At 39.5% G+C, this 9,981-nt stretch overlaps 1 protein-coding gene across 1 annotated transcript; it reads right to left on the bottom strand.

Annotated features, from left to right (window-relative positions):
- Nucleotides 1-1,065: 1,065 nt before the first annotated feature.
- Nucleotides 1,066-1,932, bottom strand: LOC149444154 (uncharacterized). Its single transcript, XM_089654927.1, has one exon. It carries the CDS (start codon nucleotides 1,930-1,932, stop codon nucleotides 1,066-1,068), a length of 867 nt encoding a protein of 288 aa, XP_089511053.1.
- Between the last annotated feature and the right edge of the window lie 8,049 nt (nucleotides 1,933-9,981).

Below are 9,981 nucleotides of genomic sequence, written 5' to 3'. Positions count from 1 at the left end.
GGTCCCACAGGAGGAAGCGAGGATGGCAGGCGCAGTAACCGGGAGTTGCGGCGCAGATAAGAACCGGGATCCAGGGCAGGCACTGCTGATCTCTCACATCAGCGTGGGTACAGTAGCCAGCTTGAGGCACATCCAAGATGGCCACCGGGCAGGAAATGACATCAGAACGTTGCTGGGAATCCTCCAAGGGGGCGGTGACGCGTTTCTAGGCAACCTGCCTTTTCATCAGACCTGATTGGCTAGTGGAATGAGCCAATAAATAAGGAGAGGAGGAAGGGGTGGGGCAACTGAGGGCGGGGTAGTGAAATTAAAAAAAATGTATAATGCATACAGGCTTAACAAGCAGTGGTGGAAAACATAAGAAATAAACGGTGAGCAGCTGCTTTCTGTAGAACATGTGAAAGATAGGAAGAATAGAAGGAAAGGAAAGAAATGGGGAAAAAAAAAAAAAAAACGCATGTGGAAGATAAAAGATTACACAGGAAATATTTAGTTATAAACGTTATTACTATGATGTGGATTGTAAAGGGTAAGATGGGCAGGTAAGAAGGTGGAATATGAAGGGGGGGGGGGTGACAATCAGGGAAAAAAAAAAAAAAAAACCACAAAAAACGCATGTAGAAAAAAAAAAAAAAAAAAAAAAGGGAAGTGGTGGGAATTGAAGTATATACGATAAAAAATAATAAATAATAAAAAAGATATGAGGCTCTTGTAGAGCCTCCTCCTTCCTAATTGGCCCATTCATAAAACACCTGAGGGTGTAATGCTGTTACTAAGCAAAGTCAGATGTATAAACACCAGACTACCTAATCGCAATAGCACCATCTTGTGTACAAAAACCATTATAACATCAGCATATAACATTATAATATCCTTCAACATAATAATATTAATACAATCAAAAAAATAATAATAAATAATTACTACATAAATGCACTTGAAATCAATAATAAATTTAATCTAAAAAAATTATATATAGAAATATATTTAAATAAAATATATATAAATATATTTAAATAAAAAAATTATTTAAACCAATTAAAATAAATATAATAATAATATAATTCATGCATCACTAATGAAACAGTTTAAGTCCAGTTCAACATTTAATCCCTTAGGAGATAAAGCTTCGGTTAGATAGATCCATTTCGTTTCACATTTTGAAAGTTCCCTAATTCTATTGGATCCCCTCCAAGCTTTAGGAATAGATTCAATAGCCCAAAATTTTATATTGGTTGGATCACAATTATGATGTGTCTTGAAGTGTAAAGATACACTATGATATTTGTACCCCTTACTAATATTCCTTAAATGTTCAAGTACCCTAACCTTGAGTTGTCGCTTGGTCCTCCCAATGGAAATATGGCCACATGGACATTCCAGACCATACACTACATGGGTAGAATCACAGGTTAAAAAGGAAAAAATATCAAATTCCCTATGATTGGAATTTGAGGTGAATTTGACCAACCCCTTAAATTTATGTTTAACCAAACTACACTTAGTACATCTCTTGCATGAATAAAAACCTTTTCTATCTTTAAAAATATTCAAAGTCTTAGGGGGATCCAAAATTTTCCGAACTATTTTATCACCAATGGTAGGGGCCTTCCTATAAACAAAAACTGGTTTCTCAGGAATAACATTTCCTAATATCTTATCAAGCCTCAATATGTGCCAATGTTTATAAAAAATATCCTCAACAGTCTTATATTGTATATGGTAATTAGAGATGAACCCCCACTGATGTCTATCATTTGAGGCCCGTTTAGGTTTCTCAACCAATAACTGGTCTCTGGAGATTAACTGAACCTGATCAACTATATCCTTAAGTTTATCCAATTTATAACCCTTATTCACAAATCTATTGACCAAAACATCTGCCTGAGCTTGAAACACAGTATCCTGACTACAATTCCTCCTCACTCTCATTTAGTTCAACCATAAAAAAAAAAAGTTAGTTATCCTATACCCACAGTTGATCCAGAGGAAGGCAAAAAAAGCAAAGCATGGTCCAATTTGCTCCTGCAGGGAAAAAAATTCCTTCCTGATCTCCAGAGAGGCAATCAGATATTCCATGGATCAACTTTACCTATAAATGTTAGTATCCAGTTAAATTTTGTGTGTATCTAGGAAATAATCCAGACCCTTTTTTTAAAGCAATCAACTGAGCTGGCCAGAACCAACTCTTGAGGGAGTCTATTCCACATTTTCACAGCTCTTACTGTGAAGAAACCTTCTCGTATTTGGAGATTAAGTCTCTTTTCCTCCAGACATAAAGAGTGCCCCCTTGTCCTCTGTGATGACCTCAGGGTGAATAATTCTACAAGGAGGTCACTGTATGAGCCACTGATGTATTTATACATGTTGATCATATCCCCCCTTAATCTTCTCTTCTCAAGAGAGAATAAATTCAATTCCTTTAATATTTCCTCATAGCTGAACTCCTCTATGCCTCTCATCAGTTTGGTTGCCCTTCTCTGTACTTTCTCAAGTTCCCCAATGTTCTTTTTGTGAATTGATGCCCAAAACTGAACTGCATATTCCAGATGAGGTTTTACTAATGATTTGTACAGGGGTAATATGATATCTCTCTCTGGAGTCTATACCTCTTAACCTCTTGCCGACCGCGCATAGCCGAATGACGGCTTCACCGCGGCCGGCCAGTTCTGAGTGGACGTCATATGACGTCCTCCCAGAACGCGCTCTCCTGCGCGCCCCAGGGGGCGCGCACCCGGCGATCTCCGTGATCGCTGTGTCCTACGGACACAGCTGATCACGTGATGTGGTGAAAGGCCGATCCCACCGGCCTTTTACCACGTGATCAGCGGTGTCCAATGACACGCTGATCACAGGGAAATGCAAGTGCCGGTTCTCGGCTGCACTTTCCTCACGCTGTCAGATCGTGAGGAAAGTACTGCCGAGAACCGGCAGTTGTCAGAGCGGGGATCGGCACCGATCATCAGGGCACTGATGATCAGTGCCCTGATGATCGGTGCCCAGCAGTGACACCCGCAAGTTCCGCCCAGCAGTGCGCCCACTAGCCCCGCCCACCCGTTCCCAGCAGTGCCCCCACCTGTGCCCAGCAGTGCCCCCACCTGTGCCACTCTGCAGTGCCACCTACCTGTGCCCAGAAGTGCCACCTACATGTGCCCAGCAGTGCCACCCACCTGTGCCCACCCACCTGTGCCCACCAGTGCCACCCACCTGTGCCCACCAGTGCCACCCACCTGTGCCCACCCACCAGTGCTGCCCACCAGTGCCACCCACCAGTGCAGCCCAGCAGTGCTGCCAGTCAGTGCCACCAGTCAGTGCCCAGGGGTTGTGCCAGCCAGTGCCGCCAGTCAGTGCCCAGAAGTGATGCCAGTCAGTGCCGTCTATCAGTACCCATCATCAGTGTCACCTATCAGTGCCGCCTATCAGTGCTGCATATCAGTGCCGCCTATCCGTGACCCCTAATTAGTGCTGTCTATCAGTGCCGCCTATCCGTGCCACCTCATTAGTACTGCCTATCAGTGCCCTTTAGTGCTGCCTATCAGTGCCCATCAGTGCCGCCTATCAGTGCCCATCAGTGCCGCCTCATCAACGCAAATCAGTGAAGGAGAAAAAATACCTGTTTGAAAAATTTTATAAAAGAAACAAATAAACTTTTTTTTTTTTCAAATTTTTTGCACTTTTTTTAATTTATAGCGCAAAAAGTAAAGTGCCCAGTGGCGATTAAATACCACCAAAAGAAAGCTCTATTTGTGAGAAAAAAATGATCAAAATTTCATATGGGTACAATGTTGCATGACCGCGCAATTGTCAATCAAAGTGCGGCAGCGCTGAAAGCTGAAAATTGGCCTGGTAAGGAAGGGGGTATAAGTGCCTGGTAGGCAAGTGGTTAATACAAGAAAGGATTTTGCTCGCTTTAGAAAACGCAGCTTGGCATTGCATGCCATTATTAAGCTTGTGACCTACCAGAACTCCCAGATCCTTCTCCACCATTAATTCCCCCAGTAGCACCCCCCCCCCAGTATGTATGATGCATGCATATTCTTAGCCCCCAAGTGCATCACCTTACATTTATCAACATTAAACCTCATTTGCCACATAATTTCCCAATTAAACAGTGCATTGAGGTTGGCTTGTAAGTTGGAGACATCCTGTAAGAACGTTATTCCACTGCACAGCTTGGTGTCATCTGCAAAGACTGAAATGGTATTTTTAATCCCAGACCCTATATCTTTTATAAATATATTAAAATGTAAGGGTTCCAACACTGAATCTTGGGGTACATTACTAGCAACCCTAGACCATTCAGAGTATGAATCACTAACCACTACTCTCTGAATACGATCTTTTAGCCAGTTTTCTATCCATTTATATACAGATTTTTCCAAGCCTGTAGACTTTACCTTACACATTAGCCATGTGTGTGGGGAACTGTGTCAAACGCTTTTGCAAAATCCAAGTATACCACGTCCACCGCCATCCCTCTGTCCAAGGTTTTGCTCACCTCGTCATAAAAAGAAATCAAATTTGTTTGACAACGTCTGTCTTTCATGAATCCATGCTGTCTGTTGCTTAAAATATTTTTTTCCAGCAAGACCTCATGTATGTGGTCTTTTATTAAACTCTCCAGTATCTTCCCAACTATAGAAGTTAAACTAACAGGTCTATAATTACTTAGTAAAATTTTGATCCCTTTTTAAATATTGGCACCACATTGGCCTTACGCCAATCCAGTGGTACTATGCCAGTCATTAAAGAGTCCCTAAAAATTAGAAACAATGGCTTTGGAATGACAGAGCTCAATTCTTTAAGGACCCGTGGGTGTATGACATCCGGTCTAGATGCTTTATTCACTTTTATTCTGTCTAAATACTTCTGAATCATAACAATTGTGAGCCAATGTGAATCATTTGGGGCTGTGTCGATACGATGCCCATTATGGACAAGAGCTCCCCCATGATCTTTTGTATATACACAGAGCTTAAGAAAGAATTTTATAAATTTGCCTTCTATTTGTCCCCAGTCACCCACTCTAGATTATTTTCTATAGGGCCTACATGCTCGGACTGGACCTTTTTACTATTAATATATTTGAAGAATTATATGGGGGTTTGTCCTGCTATCGTTCGTTTTCGTTTTGTTTCCGGTCTTGATTTCCTCTTTACATATTCTGTTATATTCTTTGTAATGTATAAACAATGATAGCATTCCTTCATTTTTATATTTTATAAAAGCTCTTTTCTTATTATTTACAGCTTTTTTAACTTTGGTCATAAGCCACATAGGTTTGATTTTTAGCCTTTTAAACGTGTTGCCCATGGGAATATTTTGCATATTTTTTATTTTCGTACAAATGGTACCAATTCCAATGGTTGTTTGAAACATGGGAACCTTCTTAATATTATTATAGTACAAAGCATTGCAAATTTATTTGCAAATGAACTAAAGGGTTTTTTTCAATTTTGTGCTTTTTTAATGCAACACTAAAAAAACGTAGACTAACATAGCTAATAACAATGAAACAAATATTTAACAAAAATAAAAAAAATAAAATACACAAGAAAATCACTCAGTAGAAAAAAAATAGCTGAAGGGAGAAGGGGAAGGAGTAGGTAATTAGGGCTAATTAAGGTAAACTATAAGGTGTTAACCATTAGCCGCCCGGCCAATGGCCGTTTGGCGGCTTGAAATGCGCTCCTAAATTCCGGGTGCACGCCATTTGGCGTGCTCCCGCACATGCGCAGTTTGCGGCACAGCAGAGCGGCGCAGCAGCGGGATCTGTCACGGGCCGTGCACCTCGGACACGGTCGATGACAGATCCGAGTACCGGCTCCCGTAGCTGGTACCATGTGACCTGCTGTGACCAATCACAGCAGGTCACATGATAGTTGTATACAATGGATGGCTTCATTCATGATGCCATCCATTGTATACTAGTGCCTAGCTGTGAATGGTCACAGCAGGTCACATGCACATGTCATGTGATTAGCTGTGACCAAATCACAGCTAAGCACAAAAAAAAAAAAAAAAAAATGAATCGATTTCATTCAGCTAAATGCTTGCTTATAGCAAAGTAAGTCTTTGCTATAAGCAAACTGTGTATAAAAAAAAAAAAAAAAAAATACTGATCACTCCCCCAAAGTAGTACAATGTTACTATGGTAACATTGTACTACTTTGGTCATAGTAAAATATGAAAAAAAAATCTTTAAAAAAATGTAATAAAAAATTAAATATAATAAAAAAATAAAAAAAAATAAAAAATAAATAAATATTTTTTTTTTTTCATACTGTCACCAGTCAGTGTCCATGTTCACCGCCATGCCAGTTATATGAAGATGCTTTACTGCACTGGTGACAGTATGTAAAAAAAAAAAATAGTGAAAATAATTTTTTTCGTTTTTTCATTTTCCGAAAAATTATGACAAAAAAATACAACTTCAAAAAACTCGCCATGCCTCTTATGAAGTACGTCGGACTGTCTACTCTGCAAAAAGGGGTCATTTGGGGATATCTGTACTATTCTGACATTCTTGGACCTCAAGAAATTAGATTGGCTGTCAGTACTTCAGGATTGATCAATATTCAGATCTATACCATAGTTTGTGAACTCTATAACTTTCCTACAAACTAAAAAATACATCCTAATTTGGGTTATTTTCACCAAAGACATGTAGCAGAATACATCTCGGCCTAAATTTATGAAGAAAAATTATTTATTTGTAAACTTTTATAACAGAAACAAAGAAAAATGTGTTTTTTTTCAAAATTTTTGGTATTTTTTTGTTAATTTAGCAAAAAATAAAAACCCCAGCGGTGATTAAATACCACCAAAAGAAAGCTCTAGTTGTGTGAAGAAAATGATAAAATTTTAGTTTGGGTACAGTGTTGTATGACCGCGCAATTGTCATTCAAAGTGTGAGAGCGCTGAAACCTGAAAAATGGCCTGGGCAGGAAGGTGTAAAATCACACGGTATTAAAACGGTTAAATAGAGCTTTTTTTAACTTGTAAAGTTTCTTAAACGTATACCATATGCAGATCAAAGTGGCAGCATGGGAGAAGGATGAGCCATGTTACGTACGTCCTGTGTATTTTGTAAAATCATTAGAAATTAAAAAGAAAATAAAATTTATTTAATAGAATGCAGTGCATATTTCTATTACCATTTATCATGGTGTAAGTGGAATTTTCCAAGTATTTCTAGCAGTCTTTATCAAGTTGTGGTTATCTCTGCAGTTAGCTATCTCTAATGGTCAACAGTAAGAAGAACAGATAAAATCAGCTGTCATAAGACATATTTGTCAGTTTCTTACAATTATTAGAATACCGGTATATGTTTTGCTTGCATGGTCACATCACTTTTTCTAAAGGACCCATTTATAAATGTCATGGAAATTTTGTATTTACAGGTTGAACTTTAAATGTGTCATATATGAGTGTTATTCATATGTCTCTCATGTGGCTTAATTAAAGCTCTGAAGGCTGCAATTGGGCCATGCGCATGTACAATGTATGTATTACAGTACTCAGCTCGGTAATGGATGAGATGGCAGATCTGCGCTTATAGACCGGCGTGTATACCACCACGGCATTCGATGCGAATGCCGCCGGCGGTAGGCCGCGGGCCTGTATCCACATATCAGCAGCATAGCACTACATGGACTCCGTGCCGCAAGGTGCCAAGCAGTACGAACTCCGCGTGTAGGCTTATGCATATCTTACAAGCCATTACCAACCTGAAACTGTATCTGGATGGATGTGTTTTAATAAAGATCGTATCGGGCCCATCCAGGTACAGACACTGTTTAACCTAAGGGATGATTGTACAGAGAATTTACATACCAATAGGAGCTAGTAGGACAGGAAATATGCTCTCCATAGAGGGCTCATGGGGGGAAGGGGAGGAAGTCTGCTGACCTCAGAGGGCTCATGGGGGAGGACCAATGATAGATAATAGGAAAGGCTATGCTCCAATCGGAATGTACATCCTGTGTATAGGCACTCCCCATTGCATTGTTCTGTGGGAGGGGATTGACCTTATTCATGTGGGGGGCATGTGTGTGCTTGTAATAAAACCAGAGGCTGAGAATGAAAACTTCCGCTATGTGAATTCAAACATCATCCTGAGAGTGTCGCCTGATCATTCTTGGGTAACGGAGCTCCAATTCCCCACATCTCAACAGACGCTAACCCAGTTGGATGGGCAGGAATCGTGTAGTTTAGCTGAAGTCGTGGTAAGCGAGATTCGCACAGCTTTATGGGGGATTTCTGCGCATCCAACTGCGAGTACTCACGGTAAGGAGAAATTCGTTAAAGCGAATTTCCAAGACATAAAGCAGCTGTACTATGTGTTAACTGTGGCTTATTAAAAGCATTCAGCACATTTATAAAGCACGGCTGTATGAATGATAATTGTGATTGGACTTTGAAACAAGAACAACCCAAAGACTCTACTTTGTTCATCTGAATCTTCCCGTCTTTATTAACTAAGGCTTGTTATACATAGATCAGTTTTTATTTTTATCAACCAGCAGACTGATTGAAAAAACTGAACAGATTCTCCCATCGACACAATCGAGGTAGATGGAGGAATCCTCCCTGATGTATCATTGTATTCTGACAGAGGGAACCTTACCACCATCAGAATACACTGGTCACCTCTGCAGCCAATTGATAACAGGGCTGATCGATGCAATATTTTACAACAAGCACGCTTGAGAGCAGTCAGTCCTTAAATCAACTGCTCTCAAACAGGAACAGCTATAGATAATTCGAAGTTCAGCCAGTCCATGCTTAACTAGACAAAATTTGATCCATCTATGACCAGCTTTATGTATATTTAAAGTCATACACCAGTAGAACTACATTAGAAAATGTTCATTTTAAGAATACAGTTTCAGTTTTCTAATCATTAGTGGGATAAATTGATGTTTATTTTGAACTGCAGTGGCATGAATGGAGCAAGATGGAACTTTTTCCTAAACAAATTTCTAACAGCAGCATTGAGCGTCATCAAATATACTAAGGAATATTTTTGTAAAAATGTCTGTCTGAGGAACAGAAACTATCCACAAACTTCCCAAAAACAATAGTGTAATTGCTGAACAGTTTTAATATGATCCCAGCTGTAGAAGTGAAAAATCTGGTTCTCTGATTTTGTGAAGGGCCTCCGTTTTTAGAGAGACCTCAAAGACATTTGTTTTGTCACTACATTTTAGTATTTTCTTTAATGAAACAATACTTGGAATAGTCAGTCAGCAGTAAGTGGCTTCAAACATGCTTGGTACAAAGACCTTCAGTATATAAAAAGAATGGAAAAATATATATCTACAGTATATATATCTACAGTATATACAGTATGTCAAGTAAATTGCCAGCGCTATATAAGTACTTGAAATAAATAAAATAAAAAAAATTTAATCTAACGGCTTTTTTATTTAAATAATAAACATGTTATATTTACCTACTGTGTGCAGTGGTTTTGCACAGAGCAGCCTGCATCCTCATCTTCTTGGGTTCCCCGCAGGCTCTCCTGGCTCCTCCCTCCTGTCTGGGGGGTGCCCCCACAGGAGCTAATTCATACATATATATATATATATATATATACACTATATTGCCAAAAGTATTGGGTCACCCCTCCAAATCATTGGATTCAGGTGTTCCAATCATCTCCATGTCCACAAGTATATACATTGCTCAAAAACATTGAAGGAACACTTTTTATTCAGAGTCTAGCATCAAGTCAATTAAACTCCTGGGATATTGGTCTGGTCAGATAAGTAGCAGAGGGGGTTGTTAATCAGTTTCAGCTGCTTTGGTCTTAATAAAATTAACAACACATGCACTAGATGGGCAACAATGAGACAGGCCCCAAAACAGGAATGAATTTACAGGTGGAGGTCACTGACATTTTTTTCCTACTCATCTTTTCTTACTGTTTTTTTACTAGTTTTGCATTTGGCTAGGGTCAGTGTCACTACTGGTACC

Source organism: Staurois parvus, unplaced genomic scaffold (assembly GCF_062004578.1).
Source record: "Staurois parvus isolate SC_StPar_1 unplaced genomic scaffold, SC_StPar_1.0 ptg000813l, whole genome shotgun sequence".
Taxonomy (NCBI): Eukaryota; Metazoa; Chordata; class Amphibia; order Anura; family Ranidae; genus Staurois; species Staurois parvus.
This window is presented reverse-complemented; position numbering and strand designations above follow the sequence as displayed.